The following is a 23,785-nucleotide window of genomic DNA, read 5'->3' on the forward strand; positions in this document are numbered from 1 at the left end:
CCTTCTCCACAAAGGAGCTCTTTATTTCGCCCAACAACTAGTATAGATCTCCCCCGAGGAAAGTTTGCCATTCAGCTTTCGTTATAGTTTCACTCACTGCAATGTAGTTGGCTTACAGCATAGATCTATCTCTAGGCAGGCGGAGAAACAAGCGGGTGTGAGTGATTTGCCCACCTGCCTGCCTGCCTGCAGTCTTTGAACGGCAGCCCCATCCCAGACCATTAGCCTGCTGTGAAAATCCATGCACTGGTGCCTTGAAAGTCCAAATACATACTGGATTGTTATGGCTCTTCCTTGTCCTTTTAACCAGAGATTCTTACCCGCTGCTTCTTATCAGACACCTGGTGTTTGTAGGTGAGCTAAAAGCAGCTTCTCAGAATGGCCTCCAGGGAAGCATTATAACCCTGCATTCTGTTATTTCTTGTTTCCTGTCTCAAAGAAACCTACAGCTTCAGGGTAATTTGCTGCTTCTCCTGTCCTCATTCAAGATAACAGTCAAGGCTGTTCATAATCTTACTGACTCTCTACATACCAAACACAAATTTTGTTTGAATTCAGAAGAAAAACTGTCCTCAGCTAGCCAGCAAGCCATTCTGATACGCTGGGATTAGAGAAGTCTGGGGTGGTAGAGAAAGGAGTTGGAAGACTTGGGTCTTCCAGTACTCATCCTACGCATGTAACCTTGAACAAGTATTTAAAATCTCTCTAAGCCTCATTTTCCTCAACTGTAGAGTGTGGTCATACTATATACTTCACAGGGTTGTAATGAGGGGTAAGTGGAATCATATAGATCAGAAAGCAATTTGTAAACTAGAGAAATATAAGCAAAACTCACCCCAAGACAGCAGGTTGTAAGCACTAGTGAAAGAAGAGATCATGAGTATAGAAATAAATGATGGCAGCTGGATGAGTGTGAAGGAAGCCCTCTCTTGTGGTCTAACTCGGAGGAGAGAACATTCCCAGCTTACCTTCTTCAGTACCTCTCTGCAGAGCTGTAGCTGGAGACCGGTGAGTGGTCTAGAGAAATGGTAGGCAAGAGGGTTCCTGGCAGTTTAAAGCAAAGGGAGGTAGTGCCCACGAGGAAAATGCATAGGGGATGATGGAGAGCATGGGAAGGACACAGTGCCTCACTGATACCAGGATAGGAAGAGAGAGGACCAGAGACCAGATCTCCACTGCTCCCATCAGTGTGTTCATTGATCAGAGCTTGTTCGACTAATCTGGGCTTGAGGGTACCTTCCTAGGGTGAGCCCACTGCCTGGAAACCCTAATGGCTCTCCTATGCTGGAGCCAGTGGCTAGACCCTCCTCCAGGGATAAAGCCTCTGCATACCTGGAGGGTAATTTGACATTATCAGGTTAATTAAATCATTTTCTGTGGTTAAACTTGCATATGAATATTAAGTCTCAGACTGGGCCTCCCATCTAAACAGCCAGTGAATGTTTTCAGGATAGCACTTTGTTCCTGAAACATTGAGAAATATGCATATTGTATCTTTAATGAGATCGTGATGTTTATTTATGGCAGGAAGAAGCCTCCCAGCTACGGAGACTGATTTAAGTGATGGTTTAGCGTCTGACACCTAGAGCTGTGTTGGATGCTATCTCTGGAGTTGCTTATTATCACCAAATGACTTTATGGTTGGCTCTTATTCTGAATTTGTCCAAGTTGCTCTTGCCCCTGAAAGGCCATGGGGCTTTGTTCCAGGGTTCACATCCTGCCTCCACTATTCACTGAAGACTGGACTTCTGTGGGACTGTTTCCTTCGTACACCATGAGAATAATAATGACTACAACTCAGAGCTGTCTGGAAAATGAAAATATTCGTACAGTGTAAAGTTTTATGTAAGATGCCTGGCACACATTGGTTCTCCATGTATGTGTGTCCGATGTCCTCCCCATGCTTATGTGACCAGCGTTTTTTGCTTTCTCTTAAGCTTTGATGTGGAAAATGGCCCTTGCCCAGGTCGGAGCCCCCTGGACCCCCAGGCCAGCTCTTCCTCTGGGTTGGTGCTCCACGCCACCTTTCCTGGGCACAGCCAGCGCAGAGAGTCCTTTCTCTACAGATCAGACAGCGACTATGACTTGTCACCAAAGGCGATGTCACGAAACTCTTCACTTCCAAGCGAGCAGTAAGTATGAGCCCCGGGTGGCCCCCGTCTCACACTTACCTCACCTTTAACCTGTCACAGCAGCAACAACAACTGTTCCCCCTTTAACCCGTGGGAAGGAGGGAGGAGAAAAGTGAACATGAGCAGAGGTGATGATGATGATCCTTAAAAGACATTAGTGCTCTACAGCATGAGAAATATGTCGCTGGGCTTTCCAAGGGTACAAAAATCTCAGGCACGGTGTGCAGTTTTCGTCTGTTATTGATCCTTTTTATAAAAAAAAAAATTGTCGTTCAGCTTCATTTCCCGAACTGTTGAATCATTTATGGGTTGAGAACATCAACACTTTTTGCAAATCATACTTGAATTTTCCACAGCATGTACAGTGTGCATGAGGCTACGGTGAAAAAGAAAACAGTAGTTGGGGACATGCCTCCTTTCTCAGTGGTCTTTGCTTGGTGACATTTAATAAGTTGTCATCCAGCCACATGTCTGTGTCCCTTCTCTGGAATCTTAACTCAGTGCCCACTTGTTGCCTGGCTCCTTGGTGAGACACAACACTCTCCACCACAGCTGATGTTTTTGTTTTGCTGCTATTAATTGTAGATCTCTAATTTTTAAAGAACAATGACGGGGTTGTATTACTCGTTTATTAAATTTCTAAAACCAAATAAAGTTGGATGCCGGAATTCATGCCTTAAAAGATTTCTGGGCACACGTACAATTGTTTTTAACATTGTATGTTATAAAAATATTGGTAGCTCCCTAAAGTCTCTGGCCTGGAAATTTCCACTGGGCTCTCTTGTGCTGTTGGGAAAGAAGCTAAAGAGGGTCACTCTCTTATGAAAGGGGGCAGGGGACATTTTAAAAGCTACCAGTGAGAAAAGATTCCCCAGGGCATTTCTGCCAACAAATTCTAACAGATGCACCCCTGGCCTAAAATGTCTCGTCATTGGATGGGCCAAAATTCATGTATTCATTGATCTGGCAAATACTTCCTGAATCTCTCCTATGTGCCATGCAGTGTGCTAGGTTCTGGGGATAAAAGATGAACAAAACAGTGGAAAAATCACAAATGAGTTAAAAACAGATATTCTCAGAAAGGTTGCATGCTCTCAGGGAGGCTATAGCTAATAAGAAAGGTAGGAGGGACACCCACATCACTCTACTATGGAGTGGAAGGAAACATTTAATGAGTGCTTACCACAGGGCCGGCGGCCCTGAGACACATGTTATTTCTTTTAATCTTCACAGCAGTCCTGTCAGGTAGGTACCACTATTATCTCCACTGTATAGATAATGAAAGTGACCCTCTGAGAGACTGAGAAAACTGCCCCATCCCATGACTGTATGCCATGCTATATCCCATGATGTAGCTAAGACTGACCATATTCGAACCTTTTCGATTCTACTTGCCTTTGTTCTTCAAACTGCAAAGTAAAATCTCTACCACCTGGTAGAAAACAGATGAGTGCAGAGTCAAGGTGCCTGAGGCTGGAGGAGAGGTAACCACTTTGCTGCAGATCATGTAGAACCAAGGATGTTTTTGACCAAGGTTGGCATGGGGGCTTGGCTGAGTCTACCTGGAATTTCCTCTTCTACCAAGAGAAACACCTCTCTAGATGTCGTAGGTGGAGAGCATAGGAAACGGGGTGAGCCGAAAGTAATTAGAGCTTCATTCACATAGCGTTTGACGGGTAAAAGACTAGCTTTGGAAGGCAGCTCACAGTTCCCCAAACTCTAGCCAAACAGCATGATGAGTCTCAGGGTCATTCTGAGGCTTCCCAGAAGGTTCCAACTGAATTTCAGATTAAACTCTGATGATTTTTTTTAAGAACCAAAGGTTATGAAAATTTTGAACTTGAGGAGACCTTAGAGATTACAGTCCAACTCATTCTACAGCTCTAAAAAGAGACATCTAATTCTGAATGACTCTGCATGTAGGGTCCCTAATAGTCACCGTTTATCCTCTTTTCAATTTTACCAACCGGCAAAATTTTCCCCCTAACTTAGAACCTACATAGTGTTGCCAACTTTAGATTTAGGCAAATAAGAATTGTATATGTAAGCTGTCTAGTATCATTCTCACTGTTTTTTTTAAAAGATTTTATTTATTTATTTGAGAGAGAGAATGAGATAGAGAGCATGAGATGGGGGAGGGTCAAAGGGAGAAGCAGACTCCCCGCTGAGCAGGGAGCCCAATGCAGGACTCTATCCTGGGACTCCAGGATCATGACCTGAGCCGAAGGCAGTCGCTGAACCAACTGAGCCACCCAGGCGCCCTCACTGTTTGTTTGTTTTTTTTAATACTTCTTAGAATTAAAAGGAAAAAAAATTTAGAAAGGACACTCTTCCATAATAAAGAATAGCCCTTCCCAAGAAAACACAGTGGGCAACATAAGATCACCTTATCAAAGATACTGATAATAGAATCTATTAAAATCTTTGAGTGAATAAAAATGGCACAATTTTTTATTTTGCAAATGTTTCAACATTACAGTAAAACTTTTATATATCTCTCAGTTTAGGAAGAGGAGCTTGAATAATATCCATATTTTTCCAGTATTTCATTTTATCCGGACTGTGTTAGAAAGTCCAGTTTCACACAAGTAGCTTTGAACTACACTGAAGTAATGCTCTCAAAAGTATTTCACCTGGGGGAGCCTGGGTGGCTCAGTCGTTCGGCGTCTGCCTTAGGCTCGGGTTGTGATCCCGGGGTCTTGGGATCGGGCCCCACATCAGGCTCCTTGCTCAGCGGGAAGCCTGCTTCTCCCTCTCCCACTCCCCCTGCTTGTGTTCCCTCTCTCGCTGTGTCTCTCTCTCTCTGTCAAATAAATAAATAAAATCTTTAAAAAAAAGTATTTCACCTGATTATTACTCTTCAGAGTGAATTGAAATGAATAGAGGAACAGCAACCCCCAAGCCTCTTACTGCTTTTCTTACCTTCTACCTATGGAGCCAAGAAAAAGAAGGACAATCATAGGTCTAGAGTCTTGATGTGAAGATCATTGGGTGGGGGGCTATGGGATGCTCCCTGCTCAGGAGCTCCTCATATTCAGCACAGCGCCATCATGGATTTATGTAGGAAAACTTGTGCAATTCCTCTGTCTGTATTAAACCCCAGGGTAGAGACAACGCTAGCTTTTCCACATTTCTCATCTGAACACTTTCAGAAGAGTAAGAGGAAACATAGGCAGGGAGAATGAGTGAGAAGATACTAGGAGTAAAAATGTGAATGGAAAATGGGCTTTAACTTTTAGCAACAAAAGAGAGACTGAAATAAGGCTTTCTAGTAAAGAAAACAAGATCATCATTGGGTCCCCTGAGGAAATTTCTGATGCTTTCCTAGATGTGGCAATACTCTGCTGATTTCTCTTTTGTTCCTGTGTTGTAGTCATCTCTAATGTAATGCCTTTGTACACCGAGGTACAGATTTCCCAATGGGAACATAAAGTACTGGAAACTGGTAAGACCAGTTACGTTGTTCAAAACTGTGGCAGGAACCACCCTGAACAGGATGGAGTTCTGACAATCCACCTGCAAATCCACAGGGAAGGAAGATCCATATTTCCTTCATTTGGTCACCGCATTTGCAAAGCCTTATATAGGCAAAGAGCTCTTTAAAGCTACCATTTGTGTGAGAACTAAATGGTCTCTAGAGAGGGCACTCAAGGGAACTAAGACCTAAGAATGAAGAGGGAAAGCATTAATAACTGCTCACTTAAATTTAAGACCAGTTTATTAATGGGCTACCAAAAAAGCACAATGTGGTATTTAAGACTTGAGTTAGACCTACAGCCATCACACTTACTAGCATCATGACTTTGGCGTTGAATCTCCTTTACAGTGTCTAAATTATCTGTAAATAAAAGTGCACATAAAATAAAAGTACATTTTCTATGTGCTAGGGTCTATTTAAAGTACACCTGTTAACTCATTTAATTCCCATAATCTTACTTGAGTTGGTACTATAATTTTCTTGTCTTAAAGACAAAGACATTGATGCTTACAGAAGAGAAGTAATGTGCCTAATAAATGGGGAACCAAGGCTTAAGTCTAGGGAGTGTGGATGATTAAATCATATGGATATTTAGTATAAATACAGACTCAAAATAAAGATGAAAAATAAAAATAATGATATTAATCTCTGCTCTGCCTACCTTCCTATTCATTCGTTCTTCTAACAAAAGCTTAAATTTAGGCACTTGCTAACAAATAAGACATTTCTGTGTCTTCAAGGGAGCTAAAAGATGAGTTAAGTCTATAGGCAATTTTGATATCTTTGAATAAGGACAGTCACAGAAAGGTATGCAGAGGACTTTGAAAGGCCTGGCCAGGCAGGCGAGTAGCCCACTTTCAGCAGTCAGAGCTAAGCCAGAAGAGTTAGCCAGGCAGAGGGTTATGCAGGAAGAAGGGCCACGTGCTAACTACTCTCTAGTTGTCAGAAGCATTATGGAGAAGCGCAGCTCAGTGGAGCTGAGGCAGAGAATGTGAGCGGTTGAGGAAGTGGTGAGAGGCAAGGCTAGAGAAGTAAGCAGGAACCTCATCATGAAGCGCCTATCTGAAGGAGTTGGCCTTTATGCTGAATGAAATCAGTGGGGAGCTACTAAAGGTTTTTAAGCAGGAAAATACATAACCTAGCTTTTGAAAGATAGTTCTGATTACAGTGAAGAGTGGTTTATACAGTGGACAAGCCTAAAGACTAGTGTCCAAGAGCCCAATGGAAGACTGCTTTGGTAATCCACATAATAGAGGGTAGGGAACTACATTAGAGAAGATCGAGTGAGCAATTAGTAAATATTTGCAAGTTAGCATAAGCAGGGTCTGGTGGCTGATTGTGGGGGAGGTTTCAGGCTTGACCAACAAGAAAGCTGGTTGAGCCATTTTTTTCGGGTCAAGAACATTCTCTTATCCCATGAAATAATGTATGTGAAAATGCTTTGTAAACTGTAAAGTACAATATTAGTTCTCTTGACTGCAATAGGGGCAGATATGACTCTCCCAAAAAAGTTCTCACCAGCGGGGAAGATAAGACATGCAATTCTTTAGTTATAATAATAATGATACCTATTACTAATAAGAATAACTGTAACTACATGAGCAAATGCTTTTATGTGCCAAAGCTTATAAGAGTTGTACATGTGCAATAACTCATTTCATTCTTACAACACCTCACTTTATAGATAAAGAAATTGAGGCCTAGGGAGGTTATCTAATGTCTCATAGCTAGTAATTGCACAACTCAGAAACAAACCAGTGCTGTCTGGCTCCAAAATCTGTGCTCTTGACTGCAATAGTATATATCTCTCTGTAAGGCAGACTGAAATCAGTGTTACAAGTAAAATCCTATGTGTAGGTATGACACAGAGAAAGACAAAATTAATGGAATCCAGAGGATATAGCAGAAGGAAGGAGCCTTTTTGCTTTCTGGAAATGCATTTCACTGTTCAGTGCAGACCTACACTCAATTGAAGACCTACCAAGTTCTCATCACTGATCAGTCTACAAAATTGTAATGTTCTGGGTTTGTCACTAGATGTCGCTCGTGCCATGGTTCTGAACATCTGGCATTGCCCTCTCTAGAGGTTTGGGAAACGAAGAAGGCCATCAGTTTTCATAATTAATCATAATCAATTTTGTTATTTCCATGCCATCTTATTCTAATCATTAATATATGAAATTATGGTTAAAAATTTTAGAATAGTTTCATAAATATTCTGGCTGTACTCAGATAGGAATTTTGTTTTGTTTCTTTCCTATACTTGCCATAAATTACCTGTAAGTTGTCTGATCCTTTCCTCTAGCAGCTACTACCTGAAGTACAACATGAGCTTTTGCCATTCAAATCCTTTAAGGGTACCAACGCTGCGGACCTGCAAGTCCATCTCTTGCTTCTGAATTTTCTGCTTTCCTAAACTCCAGAAGTTCCATGATGATAAAGTCATGCTGACAGGGTGCCCCCTTAGTGTTTACCTCCCTTTAATCATTACTTTGTACCATTTTAGTAACTCCCCATTCATGCAACAATTCATCAGCTTTAGGTACTACATATGTATGAGATTTATTTATATGTTTAGCTTTTACTGAGTATTTAGACCTGAAATCCAGGAGCCTTAGATGACCTATTTAACTTGTAACTCCATCACCTTACAGCCCCAACTCACCCTGATGCCTTATGAACAATGTGAACTTCATAGCAGATATCTGAACAAATAGCAAGCTATTTCACCATGTAAAGTTCATCTCAAGAAAATGGCTTGGGAAGGGGCAACTCTCGGTACAGTTCACTACCCTGCATTTATCACAACTGCTCCTCTCAGTGCCTTCTTCTGTCTCTCCTTTGACTTTTTTCCAAGAACCCTGAGGCTCTACCTTGGGCTCCCTTTCTCTCTCTATTCCCCCACCTCCAGAAGCCACTCCCTGCCATTGTTTTAGTTTCACCACTGTGGTAGGTAACTCTGAAATGTATAGCTCCAGTTCCATATTTCAGTCTTCCTGCTTGATGTCTCCACTGGGATATCAGTGAGGATCTTAAAATTCAGCTTGTGGGAAAGTGACACATCTCCTCCCCCATGTTATCCTTACTTTCTTATTTTTGCTCATGACTTCACTATTTTCCCACACACCCATTTTTTAAACTGACATAGTATTTCGTTATGACCCCTTAGCCGGTTAGATGCTGAGTCCTTGGCAAGACACTTAGGGTCTCCTCAAATTGTCTTTTCCTGTTTCTTCCTCTGCCTCACTGATGTCTTCTCATCTGAATGACTGCATTATCCCCGTAACCATTCTTCCTGGCTCTGTCCTCTCTCCAGTCTGTCTCTTGGTGTCCATAGCATTTTACTTTCTAAAGCACTTTTCTGCTTGCCTGTCTCGCTCAAAACATTCACTAGCTCCTTTCTTCCTTGTGAGATAAGCACTACCTCCACAACCGTGGTCCATACCACCCATGAGTGTGGGGGACCTTCAAATCTTGTCCTCTAAAAACATGTCTAGTTAATGTGTTCAACTCCGCCCAGACAGCCACCAAGCATCTCAGTGAGCATGTTCGGTACTTTCCCACTTCAGTGCCTTTGTTCCTGCCATTTCTCTCATTGGTGGCATCTACCGTCCATGCTCTTTAGAGCCTGCCCTTCACCGTTCATCTCAAAACCATTCATTCAATCAAGCCTGCCCTACTTCCTCTAACTTGTAATTATTACCTCTCCTTTATACCCCATTAAGCTTCCCCATTAAGGGTTTGTGTTTCTCATTCTGTATCCATTGCGGTGTCTTGAATATTTTTTCTGTTTCCCCTAGAGTGTTGTAATTGGAGGGGGGGTGGGGGGAGGTCATGGATTCTGTCTAATTCAATATGCCAACTGTGCAGGGTCACCATAAAATAGGTAATATAATGGTTAAAAGCGCAGATTTTTGGAATCAAACAATCTTAGCTCTTCTGCTTACAATGTGTTCGTTAAGCAGTAGCTTACCTTCTCCAAGCCTTTAAAGATATCATCTTTAAAATGGGAATAGTAAGGGTACCTGCCTTTAGCCTTGTTACAAGAATTAAATGAGATAATGGACATAAAGTGCTTAGTGCAGGACCTGACATAGGGTGATCATGCAAAGAATGCTCTTGTCAGTATTCTTTTTATAGTCACTGTACAAAGTAGATGCACAGGAACTTGACTAGGGTGTCTTGAAGGGGGACTTCCAGCTAAAGACAAAGGTAGAAAGCAAAGTATTATATTAAATAAGACCTGAAAGTAAAAGCCCGTGTTAGAGAAGAGGCCCACATGGACGTATGTGTTGTTCAGCTCTGCATCTCTACATCCCTATAATGCCTGATACAGGGCAGGTGCTTAATAATCATTGGTTGCGCTCACATAATAAACAAATAAGGTGCCATATATGTTTGGCGATCATGAGGACAGAGAAAATCAGACAGTGAAGGAAATTCGTTGTCAACCAACTTCTGTGCAGATGTCTCGATTCACAAATAATAAATTGGCCTGATTTTGTGTCTGCAGCCTACGACAATGTGTCTTCTAATGACTTGATGGAGAGCTTGCTGAATGTGGGCTTAGGTAGATTTATTGAAGTATGTGCCAGAGAGTGCTTTTCTGAAAACATACTTTTGATTGTTCCTAAGTATAGATTTACATAACACTAGGTACAGCTTATTCAGATCTTTGGGACAAAATGAGCAAGAGTGATATGGTAATAGTAGGCTCAGTCTGTACACTCCTATTAAAAGCTTTTCCTTGGGTACTTCAAGAAAAAAAAGTTATATTAAAAACAAAAAGTAATGGGATTCCCAGACAGAAATCTGTATTTAAATGGCATTAAGGCTGTGGTTCAAATCAACAAAAGCCAGGAAATCCAAAGTTAACCTTTATCCAGACTGTTATGCCATTTTTTCCAACTCTGTGTGTGCTTGTGAGCAGCCTTCCCTTTGAATTTCCTGGCTCTGGCAACTAAGTCGCTTTGAATTACAGTACTCTGGGTCTGCTATTTAATGGGAATGTACCCTGAGGATATATGCTTACTTTCAAGTGCTTTTCGGTGTCACCATAAGCCCAGGAGCCATGAACCTGGTATTTTGTTCTTTCAAATTCCTAAGGTTCCCGTTTATGCCTAGATCAGTCATGCCTTATGTCCAGGTAGAAGGACTTGTGTAACATTTGTGTTGCTAACACTGATATGGTTTAATATTACAGCTTATATGTCCTAGTTATAATTCAAATTCATTTTTCTCTCTTTCACCAGACATGGCGATGACTTGATTGTAACACCTTTTGCCCAGGTATGTATCATGCTGGCCCTGGCTCACTCTCCCTCTGCCCCTGGGTGCAGTTTCTAAGTGTGGCCTCTGGAACCTGCCCATTCGTCTCCCTTCGTTCCTAACCATCCTGATCATTGGCCTTCCAGGTCCTCGCCAGCTTGCGGAGTGTGAGAAACAACTTTACTCTACTGACAAACCTTCATGGAGCATCCAACAAGTAAGCATGGACTTTGTGGAGTTATGAATCCCTTCCATAAAGGCAAAAACATTGAGCCACATTAAAAGGAAGAAAAAAAAAATACCATTGCATGGAACTTTGCCCTGCAAACTAAGTTAGGACACACGATGAAATTTGAAAATAGGATGGAGCACCAGAGTATTTTAGAACTGGTAAGATGTTAGAAATTAGTCTGGATCTTGTGAATCTTTGTACCCTTAACACTTAGTAGACGGTAGGAGCTCAACAAGTGGAATAGCGAAATGAGGATTTTTGTTGACATTTACATTTACTACTTTGGAAAGTATGAATACTTATCAGTAACAGCCATAAATTCTACTAAAATTCTTTTGGAATAGCTATTAATGAACTCAGAGATTCAAATGCAAGATTAAAGGTAGCAAAAAGTTCAAGTCCACGTTGCCTTTTTTTTTTATACGATATAAACAGGTTCATGCAATTTGATGAGTAAGAGTGGGGTTATCTTCTCCTCTTGCCCCGCCCCCCCCCCCCAGTAACTATATAACCTTGGTCATTTCAATGAACATTGCTGAACCTTTGTCTCCTCATCTTTATAGTGAAAGGTTTGAACTCGATATTCCCACATAACTTTCTCCTCCAAAATCATTTCAATCTGTGAGTCTAAGTGCTATGCAGTTCACTATCCAGCATTTTAAAAGATCACCACAGGTATCAGCAGGTCCTAGAATCAATGACCATAGAATGGCATCCAAGGCACCTCATGATCCAGTTCAAGTTAGTGTTGATTGATAGTTGATTGGGTTTATATTTGATGCAGCATACATGAACCTAGAGACTTGCCCAGCCTCTTTTGTAGTGATCCTCCCTGTTTGTTCATTTATTAAATGATTCACCCAAGAAGTATTTATTTAGTATATACTATTCATCCATGCATACATGTATGTGTTTGACAAATATTTGTTGAGCACCACTTTTACTGGGAACTGGTAATATAATAGTGACCAAAACAGACAAGTTTTCTGCCCTTTCAAAGCTTGTGTTCAATTAGGAAGTGCCAGAGCATATGGTGGTGAATAATCAGATCAGGTCTCTGGCCACATGGGATCACATCCTAACAACTGTGGTCTGATTGTTCCCTGCATGTTCTATTTTCCATCCTAATTATGGACTCACTGTTCTGCCTTCCTAAAACATATCTCTCCACCTGCCAGTGATTGCCTGGCTAAATCCTACTTGTCTTTTATAGCTCATCTGTAGTATCACGTTCACCAGCATGCTTCCCCTGACCCCACCAAGCCTGGCTGAGTGCCCCTCTGTGGCCCCAGAGCACTCTCCCAACCTTATCACACCGTTTGTGGGTCTCTGCTCACCACCAGACTGCATGTCCTCTGAGGCCCCTTTAGAATTAAATTTACTTTTCCTCGAATTTCTAATATGTAGCGAAATGCCTGACACATAGTGTATGCTCCAAAAATATTTATCACACATATAAATTTTTGAATAAATAATTGCTGGAGAAAGACCACCAATTATTTGGAAAATTATTTTTTCAGAAGAGATTCCTTCCCTTTACCCACCTTTTTTTCTGTATAGACTAGGGCCTCTGGGGCCATACCTATTGACTTCAGAACCCAATCTTACCACTTTACAACTATGTGACTTGGGTACAACTTCTCTACATCTCAGTTTCCCAATCTATAAAATAGAGTTGCTCTGAGGATGAAATGAGTTGATATTTGTAGAGCATTTATAACAGCATCTAGCACATCGTAGGTGCTCTGTAAATGTGAGCTATTATAATTGATAGTTACATTTCTCTTGCTGAATCCAGACAGTGTAACACTTTGGAGTTTTCACATCCATTATCTCAGTTAGAATCACCATAAATGCTATGTATGACAGGTGTTGTTGCCCCCACTCTGTGGACAAGGAGACAAAGCCTAGGGAGATTAAATGACTTGCACAAGAACACACCACTGCTGGTGAAGAGCAGAGTCAGACCTGAAGCCTGATACCCTGACTCTCGTTGCAGTGTACTTTGCAAGGAAAAACAGTTGTTTTCTTCCTGTGTAGGGGAAAACCCAGTTCTTCCTGTGTTTTTCTTCCCTGTGAGTCTCCCTAACAGAAAACACTCCGTTTCTGACACTCTGGTCACCAAATGTGTGGAGGTCCCCTGCTCTGGCAACAACAAGCAAGTCTCGGATACCAGCTGGGTGTCCTACAATTTAACTCGGTTCTGACACTATCTACCTGGAGATATCGTCAGATCCTAGATTAAAGGCTCCATCCCACAGGACCACCCCCCACTGAGATGTCAGTCACCGTGCTTCTCACCTATGGCCTACAGATCACAGCTTCCAAAGGGCCCCTCCTCAGGTTCAATTAATTTGCCAGAGTGGCTCACGGAACTCAGAGAAACACTTACTTACCTTTACCAGTCGACTAAAGGACATGATAAAAGCACACGTGCACAGCCAGATGAAGAGATACCTAGGGTGAGGTCTGGGAGGGTTCTGAACATAGGAGCTTCTGTCCCCATGGGATTGGAGGGCATCACCCTCCCGGGGTAGGTATGTTTGTTCACCAGCCTCAGGAGCTCTCTGAACCCTATGCTATTGGGATTTTATGGAGGCTTTATCACATAGACATGATCAATTATTACCTCTGCTTTTAGCCTCTCTCCCCTCTCTGGAGGATGGGAGGTAGGGCTGAAAATTCCAAGCCCTTAATCATGGCTTGGTCCTTCTGTTGACCAGCCCCTCCCAGGAGCCCACCCAGAGTTGCCTCATTAGAACAAAAGATGCTCCTAGTGCTCTTATCACTTAGGAAGTTACAAGAGTTTTAGGAGCTCTGTGTCAGAAATTGGGAGCAGAGACCAATATATTCTATCTTTATTACCTCACATCTTTGCATTCACTACACCCATTAAGTCTTTTTGGTTATGGGAAGAAATCTCTAAAGGTTTTTGAACAGAGGGTCATTTAGGAAGAGTTTATGGAATGGATGAAGGTCAGAGAGCCCAAAGGCAGAGACATGAGCTAGAAGAGTGTTTTCAGGAATTAAAATATTAGGAGTGAATTGGGCACCCGGGTGGCTCAGTCAGTTAAGCATCTGACTCTTGATTTGGACTCAGGTCATGTTCTCAGGGTCCTGAGATAGAGCCCTGCATTGGGATCCTCGCTGAGTGTGGAGCCAGCTTGAGACTCTCTCTCTCTCTCTCTCTCTCTCTCTCTCTCTCTCTGCCTCTGCCCATCCCCCCACTCTCTCTCTCTCAAAATAAATAAATAAGTGATTTAAAAAAAAATATTTGGAGTGAAGTCATGGACCAAGAGATGATGGAGGTAGGAACTGGGGAGGAAAGATTAACAAGGATACATTTCAAAGGCTTCTTTAGTTTAGCATAACTCAAGGTCATTGTACTGCATGGCTCCAGGGCAAGGGGGTAGGGGATGTTTTCAGTTACTGTGTGTTAGCAAGCAACTTGAATATTATTTTTCTGTAACTATGGGGGCATTCAGCCTAACCGTGTTGAATAATAGGCTATGTCAGCTCAAACTACTTTCTTGAAAATCAGGTCTTTCCACAGCCTTGAGGAGACACATAAACCTTCAGGAACTAGAGTACCCTAAGACCACAATTGTCACATACAGAGCTGACCCAGAGTCCATTCTCACACTATGGCTGAAGACCACTCTCCAAGTCATGGCCCTTTGCATCGCCTTTGGTCCACACCAAACCACACTCACCAAACCGAATAGATCGCCAGGGGTAGGATCGTTGTATCTGATGATCTTTCTCAGAATCATCCCCATATTTGTACAGAATTGATCCTCTTATTGATTTCAAGTATTTTCTTGAAACCAACATCACCTAACCAAAGTTCAAGGCAGGGCACATGCACCACTAGAGTTTCACTAGAAATTGAGATTGCCTGTCCAGCTCAGGCTGAGAACTGAATGGGCTTTAGCTACAAGTGAAGCAGCTTAGCAGGGGAAGATTGGAAAACTGAGTGTTCATTTAATGCATTCCAACCTATTCCTAGTCAATACCCTCAAAGAAAGAAAGAAAACTGAGGACAAGAAAAATGGGTCCACCATCTGAGAGCATTTCCCCCACATATTCATTTGTCTTAAGAACTGAAACTGTAAGATTCATGGAGCTCACAAGTTGCTTTCTGGGACATTGACTTGGGTTTCAGAGTAACACTCCTTGCCTTAAATGTAACATTTAAGCAATAATTCTGTCCTTGGAATGGTTTTCTTGAGACATCTGGATAGTGTGGTTTATTATATGAAAAGGAACTCCCACATAGAACTATACTTCTCATAAGTCAAGATTTCCTTTATCTTTTGGCTCTTTGCTCTGCACAAAAATAGCTCATTGTCTGCCTGAGCTTTACCACCCAAAGGGTGAAAAATCTCAGTTTCTGTTGAGGTGATTTCCTTGCACTTCCATGAAATGTTCCATTGAGAGATGCTTGATTGGGCCTGTATTTCTTGGCTTCAAATTAAAACCTATTATTTCTTTAGTCCAAGGAGTTAATTTTGAAAATATGGCTTTCGTTTAGAGCTGTTAATTCAGATAAGCATCCCTAAAGCATTTATTGGCTTCAGCTGATGGAGAAATCACTTACAAGTGAGAATGCCCACCATTCTGCAGTCTAATAACCAGGGAATAGAGCAGCTCGGAGCAAAAAGGTGTCCCCCATCATTCAACTGTGCCTCTAACATCGCAGAAATTACCAATGGCTATCAGAAAATCATGTAACATCTCTGTATCAACATTCTTCCAAGCGTAATTTAATCAACATGCATGTAATCTTTGAGAAAGAATTAACAACCATTTAATTTTGTTTTCAATGTATATCTTTCATTGCTTTATGTCCTTTGGCACGGGATTTAAATTAGCTGAGAATAATAAAATTGTGAGCATTCAGAGGGGAAAGAACCCAGCCAAATTTCCTCAGAGTAAGTGAGGAAATATATGGAAAAGTGCTCACACAGGAGCTGGCACATTGTAAATTAGCAGTAAATGTTAGTTGCCGCCTGCTTTCCCCAAGTGAGGAAGAAACTGAGAGGTTCAGTGAGTTGCCGAGGGCTATACAGTTGGAAGGTGCCAAAGCCGGGATTAGGATTCCTGTCTTCTTATTCATAGTCCAGTTCTTTCTCCACTGTGCTATTTACAGGGCTATAAAATATTAACTGCTGTGGCCAAATTATCCTCCCTTTTAATATCACTGACTTTAATCCAGGCGTATAACTTCTTATGATTCTTGTATAAGTTAGAGACCACTGGAAACTGGGCAGCCAATGACATTTTCTTCTGGCACTCATGACAGGTTCTAACTGGCAGTCTCATGCCCTGTAAGCAATGATGCAGCTTCTAGAAGTCATTCATTCATTTAATGTGTGTTGAGCCTCTTCTTTGCACCAGGTCTTGGGAGTAAGTGGTAAGTCAAATAAATATGGTTCTTGCCTGTGCAAAGCTTACACACACAAATGCTTATCTGAATGAACAACTCTAAATAAGAGCTAGGTTTTCAAAATTAACTCCTGGGACAAAGGAATTTATGTAATTTGTGTCATTTTCAAGAAGTCATTGGGATAATTGGGTGCTGTGAGTAGCCAAACTGTGAAGAAAGCAGGGATTCCCAAACATTTAGGGTCCCCTAGTTCCATGTCTCCTTGCACAAAAGCCTTCTTTGGAACTCAGGAAGACAGGTAAAATAAAATTATTAACAGCATGTTATTAATCCAGTGAATACATCTTGAATACCTCTATCATATCAAATATTTTGCCAATTCCAAGGTTACAGAAATAAACAAGATCCAGTCTTTGCTTACATTTCTCACAGGTGAGTTGAGGAGACAGATAAGAAAATAGAACTGTAGGAACTGCAAGACAGTCTGAGCAGTGCTAGAAGGGGGCAAGGGCAGCAAGCCACAAGTAATGCAGAGGGTGACTACTCACAGTGGGGAAGACGCCTTTGAGGAAGTGATGGCTGAGGGGATTCCTTGTACAGGGGAAGGAGTCTGCCACTTACAAAGGAGGAAAATAGTGAGCAGAGCAAAACATATGCAAAGGCCCAGTAATGTGAGCACATGCTGGGTTTGTGGGAATAGTGAGTGGTATGTAGAACCAAGACTGCAGAGGAAAAGGAAACCAGATAAAACATTCATGTGGTATTTGGCTTCTCAAATGATTGTCACATCAAGGTTTCATTCAATCAACAGTTCACCAACGTCTATGGAGTGCCCACTACTTGTGAGGCAGGTTGGTGGGGCCTATAGAGGATATACGGAAAGAAGTGAGCACTGGATCCCCCCTTCAATGGGGTCACAGACTAGTGGTGGGGGTAATATGTGCACATATGAGTTGTAACAGGAGGAAATAACCCTAAAGGTACAAACAAAGCACCATGGGATATTAGAAGAGGGGTCCATTTTAGCTAACATGATGGCATCCTTTGCAGAAGATGGCATTTCACCCTTGAAGGTACAATTCTGACACCAATTCCAATGTGTGGATTTTTTCCCTACACATTTTCCCTTAACGCCAGCTGAGTGCCCTAAAATTCAACTCAGTCTGACACTGCCTGCCTGGAGATAGCATCAGATCCCACAGGTTAAGGGCTCAGTCCTGCAAGACTCCCCCAATTCAGCCACCAGTTGCAAGTTCAGTTTGTTTCCAGTGCTTTTAACCCACTGACTGTAGATCAGAAGTTCCCATGACCTCCCTTCTTGGGTTTTATTAATTTGCTAGAGTCGCTCACAGAACTCAGAAATAGTTTACTTACTAGAATACTGGTTTATTATAAAAGGATATAATTCAGTAACAGCCAAATGGAAGAGATTCAGTCTCCTCGCATTCACCTTCCTGGAGACACTCCAAGCCCAGTCCTTTTCGGGTTTTGTGGAGGCTTTGTTACATAGTCGGGATTGATCAAATCATTGGCCACTGATGACTGAACTCAGTCTCCAGCTCCTCTCCTCTCCCCAGAGTCTGAGGTGGGGCTGAAAGTGCCAACCCTCTAATCAGGTGGTTCCCCTGGCAATCAGCCCCGATCCTTAGGTTACCTAGAGGCTTTCCATAAGTCTCATTAACCTAACAAAGGACACTTTTTATAACTCTCTTCAGATTCCAAGAGTTTTAGGAGCTCTGTGGTAGGAATGAAGACAAAGATCAAATATACAATTCTTATTCTAAATCACAATATCACAGAAGGGTAGGTGATATTTACATGTGTGGATTTGGGCGGAGAGAGGTTCCCTTTCAGAGGAATAGCCTGAGCAAGGTCAGGAAAGGAATAGCGCATGTCCAAGGAAAAATAAGTGATCAAGTTTGGCTCGGGCAAAGTATGAGTTCCTTCCTTCCTTCCTTCTTCCTCCCTTCCTTCTTTCCTTCCTCCCTTCCTTCCTTCTTCCATTCATTAAGCATTCACTGAGTGCTTGGCATATGAAGGACCATCCTGGGTCTCAGGGATCCAGTAGTAAACAAGCTGTTCCCTGCCTGCATAAATTTTGTATTTAAACTACAGAGTTCTGTACTGAACACTACTTAGTGTCTATTTTAATTACAATTTTAAAGTGCTATTAAGGAGAAGCACAAGATACATGAGATCAAACAGCCAGTCAATTGTTTGAGATGAAATGTCAGGAATTCCAACCGATAAGCTGGGAAAAGTATGTTGAGGCCAAAGAGCAGAGAGGACTTTGAATGCTAAGCTAAGGAGTTTGGAATTTAATCTCTTACTTTTCCTGAAAAACAGCCCTCAGTATGACTGCAGGTGTTATCAGCAGATAGAATAGTGGAAAGAGAATGCACTTTGGATTCAGAAAGACTTAGCTTTGAATCTCAACCACACCAATTATAAACCATGTGTGCTTCAGCATGTTTCTTAACCTCTTCACCTCTGCTTCAGTTTCCTTCTCCTTAAAATGAGATGATTATATTCCCAGTGGAAGCTAAGAAGTACCTAGCATGATGTTTAGTAGGGAAAAAAGTAATCATTGGAGGTCGATCGTTCTTACTTTGTTACACAAGAAAATGTCAGGCCACAGAGGGTTTAAAGGTACCTTGCCTAGGATGACCTAGCTAGTAAATGTTCAGTAAGTGTGATCCCTGTCCATCAGAGCCTGGAGCTATCAGGTGTGCTACCTAGAAGCTAGATTGCCCCTCACAGATCATAGATGGATTTGGTGTACTTACAGATCTGGGACGAGAACTTGTGGCCATCCCGGTACAGAGACCCTTTCTTTACAATATCCTTGCAGGCCATTCTCTGTCATTTAGAACGTGGCTTCCTTCCCAAACTTGGTTGTGCATCAGAATTCACAGATTTATGTGAAAAATACAGATTCCCAGCCTCTCCAGGGATGGGGAAGGGAATCATGGTTTTAATAGCTCCCCAAGTGAGTAGGACACTCATCCATGCTTGAGAACCACTGACTGGCCTAGCGTCTCCCTCTCTTGCTTGTTGCTAATATCCTATTGCTCTGTCATGGGGCAGACAGCCCTCTATTCCAGTGGTTCCGGAAATGGGCTCCCCAGACCAGCAGTATCCGTACCACCGGGCACTTTTAGAAATGGACACTCTCAAGCTCACCCCAGGCCAGTTCAGTCAAACACCCTGGGAATTGGGTCTAGCAGTGGGTCTTAGTAAAGCCTTCTAGATGATTCTGATGACCCTACAGTGTGGGGGCCACTGCTCTAGACTATTTGGGGGAAGCTCTCCTGTAATGTGCTAGGCAGAAGTTCTACAAAGCATGAAAAGGTTGGTGAGACCAGCAAAACGGGGGTGGGGGGGTGGGATTGGGAGATAAAGAAGAAAAAAAGGAAAACAAAAAACAAAAGGTGGGGCCCAGTATTCATGGAGCCTGCATTTGTTTGCTTGTTTCGTTGGACTCTTGACATCAGCAGGCTTATTACAATGTAGAATAATGCCCAGTTCCTCTGCAAAAAGACCACTCCAGAGGTTAAGGAAACTGGATTCCTGTTCCTGCGTGACTTTTGGCAACTGACTTCATCTCTCTGGGCCTCAGTTTCCTGAGGTGCAAAAGGAACGCCTGGACTGATTGGTCTCTAAGGGCTCCTCTGGCATGACTTGCTGCAGCGCTGCCAAAGGAATCGGGATCCACTCTGACATTTGGTGTTATTCCTGAGCAAGCATATTGTCTGAGGGCCCCCTGGAACAGTGAAACCTGAAACAGAGGGGCTGGTTAGGGACCTGGAGTAAACGACTTCCTTCCTGGAGAGTCCGAGCCTCCAGGAGGCTGTGCATAGGGAAAATTCCAGGCCATCTGGCTGTGAGAGGGCTGCAGTCATCTACTAGCGTTCTGGGACATCACCTTCCGGAGATAGCGTTATGTCATTTGATAGCTCATTATGACCTGGAAAACTCCTCAGTGATCCCAGGGGTTGGGGGGAGGGAGACATGGAGGTGATATTCGTACAGACTCAGGCCTTCTTTCCTCTTGGTCTCCACAGGAGGTCCCCAGCTGCTGCTACTCAGCCATCTGTCTCCAGAGTCAACCTGCAAGGTAAGCTGCCTTGTGAGGCCTGGCTCCATGTTTCAAAATAATCAAGGTGCCATTTGTGCGGAAACTTCTTTAGGATAATAGCACTGGTTTGCTTATGGTGGCCCTCTAAAGTCTCCTGGTGACTTTTTTCAAAAGCATAGTGGAGTTTCCTTCATTCCATGTAAAACCAAATGAAAAGCAGTATTGACTATTTGTCCCATCATGTGCACGCCTGGGCTTTCAGGGTGTGATGGATGTGTGGTAATAGGGCTTCCCAGAAGAGAGGCAGGAGGAGCTCTATTGATACTGCAACTTCACCTCGGCTTGCTGGCCCCCGTAAACTCCAGGACAGCTGACTTCAAAGGCCCTGAGGGGCCCCCAGGTTGTCCTGAGCATCCCACAGGGTATGTTAGTGGTTTTCCTCCTAGCATCAGCTATAGGTCCCGCTTGCATCTACATCCTTTCCAGGTGTGAAACCAGAGACTTTTCCAGGTCACAAATCATTTCCCTTGGAGGTCATCCAACTTTGTTCCTCAAACGTGTGTGTGTGTGTGTGTGTGTGTGTGTGTGTGTGTGTGTGTGTTTTAAGAAACCCAACATCTCATCTTTCAGTGCCGTGCATACGCTTTCCATGGGGAGTTGAGAGGTGTGGAGGGGCAGGGCTACCCTGAAGGAACCCCCTGGAGATATATCGAACAGTAACTGTGCTTGACATAAGATGCAACCAGTTACAAGTCCAAAATGGAGTTTTCCACCTTGAATCTGTCCCCACTAGTGTGGCAGTAGACCTGAGTAAAACCACAGGAGAAACAAGTCAGATGAGCTCTGTTGAGATTGCCTAACACCAAACAGCACTGCCTCGAACACTTCTGTCTTTCCAGCTTCGCTATTCCCATTGCTTGATACATAGCGATATTCCTTCCTCGTCTTGTTGTGTTCTCTTGCTGGTATCAGAGCCACGAGGACAACGGAAATAATATAAAAGCCCAACTTCTACAAACAAAGGAACAAAAACATAGATTCCATTGGCTCACTGGCTTCGGAAGTATTTATGGTACACACTTTTAAAAATATTTTTATTAGAAAGAAGATTGAGAACAAGAATCAAGGTGAAAGGAAGATATTAAGTAAAAGTAAGTTTGCCTCTAGAGCCTTGTGATAGGAAACAGAAGAAAATAGTACTCTGTCCAGGGGCTTCAAAAACATGGTGTGCTGATGTACTATTTCCTTTAGATAAAAGGAAACTAAATAGAGTGTTTTAACATATAACTGGTATTACATAGCTGGAGATCAAAGGAGGTGGTTTTGAAAGTCCTATCATTTCATCATATTAGCTTACCAGTGAGACACCATTGCTCACATTTCTGTTCGCCAAATGCGCTAAGAAGCTTTTGACATCAATTTGAATATTTAAACTGTTTTCTTTTTCTTGTAATAAATACTGACAAACATTAGGAGAATATGTGATATTTATGGCTCTATAAATTAGCTCATTAGCCAGAGATGTTGGAAAGATCATTTTGTGATTTTTGGCACAGTAACTACAGCTTGGCATAGGGATTCGTTTGCTAAATTCTTTTAAAACAATGAAGCAAAGAAATGACAATACCACTTAGGCAATTTGTTTTTGTCTGTCTTTGTGGCAAACTACAAAAATTCTGGCTTTTCATCGGGAAGAGAATGTAGTGATACCAATTATTACGTAATTATGGGTTTCAAAATCTCCTTAACGCTTAACCACAGCCAGAAAAGGAAGGAGGACACACACATCCTGTGTTTTGTTCTTATTATCAGCTTAAATAAGTCAGGCAGATTTTTCCTGGTATTTTAATATTTATCAGCATGTGACAAAGAGATATGTTTAAATAGAAACTTTAAAAGGGAATGAAAAATAAGTAGCTCAGAGCAAACAGAATTGAAAGCTGGAGTGCTGCTTTAAAGGTGATTTTTCATGATAATAAGATCAGGTTTTCATTTATTATCACTAAAGTTGAACTCATGTATTTCCATTGAAATCTATGATAAAAGATACAAGAATCCCATGATCATTTAAACACATTTAGCAACAAGCCAGTTTGTTAGAAAAGCCTGACTGACTTGGGTAACTATTCTTGGATAAAAAGCAAGTGTAAGAGAGAGACAGAGACAGAGAAGGAGAAAGAAAAAAGCCAAATATTTTTTAAAAGGCTTTTTTTGTTTGTTTGTTTCATGCATCTAAATGAAGGGGCTGCAATTCATTTTAAAAGCTACTTGTCAGAACCCATGGTTAAATTGGTACATTTGCTCTTACAAATTAATCAGTAACAAATAATTCATGGGGGAAATTAAAGCAAATCGCTTAGTCTTCTCGCCGTTTAACGGTTACTCTTTTCAGCTCTCATGGTACAACGCGAATTTCCCTCCTCTGCAAAGACATCCCAATATTTTTTTAAAAAGTCAGTGTAATTGCTCCTTTTTGTGTGCTATGGCAACAATCCCATTCTAGGTTATATTGTAATTCATGTCTAATATGTCTCTTGCATTGGAGCACCTTGAGGGCAGGAGCTGTACCTTATTCATCTCTTTATCATTCAAAATCATTTGCATAGCTATTTTCACATAGTAGGAAGACAGTAAATCTTGATTCGGCCAGAACTGCCTAAAGTTTGAGTTTATCTGAAGAAAAATGTTCATAAATTAAATTTTAATAATGAGTTAATATTTTTATCTCTATGGCTATGAAAAATATTCAACTGTGGCTTTTTTACTATGAAAAAAACATCAGCTATTGCATTTAAATGAAAAGAGGTTTGAAACACACTCTATAACAGCATATATATGTATTTGTGTGGTCATGTGGGTTTTGGATAAAAAGAGTTAAATACAAAAAGTTGGCATTTTTGCACTTTGAGTGCAAAGCCAGAGTAAAGTAATTAAGAATTTAAAATGCAGAAAGTATAGCAGCATGGTAATTGATATGCTCCTGCTTTAAGGAGAAAGATGCACTAAATCCTCCCGGGGGTGTTGAAAATGCTAATGCTGTGGAGTGTAGTGAACATCTCGATTTTTTATCACATTTTGCCTTTTCACAAGCAGGAATTCCAGGCCTTTTCTACATGCTGCATCAGGATTGGAACAGAAAGAGGAAAAAAATAGAAGAAAGAGTGCTCCAAAACAAGGCAGGCTTCTATCATCTGTACACATTCTACAT

At 41.9% G+C, this 23,785-nt stretch overlaps 1 protein-coding gene across 4 annotated transcripts in view; it reads left to right on the forward strand.

Annotated features, from left to right (window-relative positions):
* The window catches only part of PDE4B (phosphodiesterase 4B), a 520,481-nt gene that overhangs the window by 399,455 nt on the left and 97,241 nt on the right, over positions 1–23,785 (forward strand). For 3 of the 4 annotated variants that reach the window (XM_027619904.2, XM_027619913.2, XM_027619921.2), the window contains 4 exons: positions 1,938–2,132; positions 10,863–10,899; positions 11,025–11,095; positions 20,564–20,616. In XM_027619904.2, coding sequence (XP_027475705.1) covers positions 1,938–2,132; positions 10,863–10,899; positions 11,025–11,095; positions 20,564–20,616 — 356 coding nt within the window. The remainder of the gene's footprint in view (positions 1–1,937; positions 2,133–10,862; positions 10,900–11,024; positions 11,096–20,563; positions 20,617–23,785) is intronic. The other variant, XM_027619965.2, reaches the window with a different exon arrangement.

The sequence above is a fragment of the Zalophus californianus genome, chromosome 4 (genome assembly GCF_009762305.2).
Source record: "Zalophus californianus isolate mZalCal1 chromosome 4, mZalCal1.pri.v2, whole genome shotgun sequence".
Taxonomy (NCBI): domain Eukaryota; kingdom Metazoa; phylum Chordata; class Mammalia; order Carnivora; family Otariidae; genus Zalophus; species Zalophus californianus.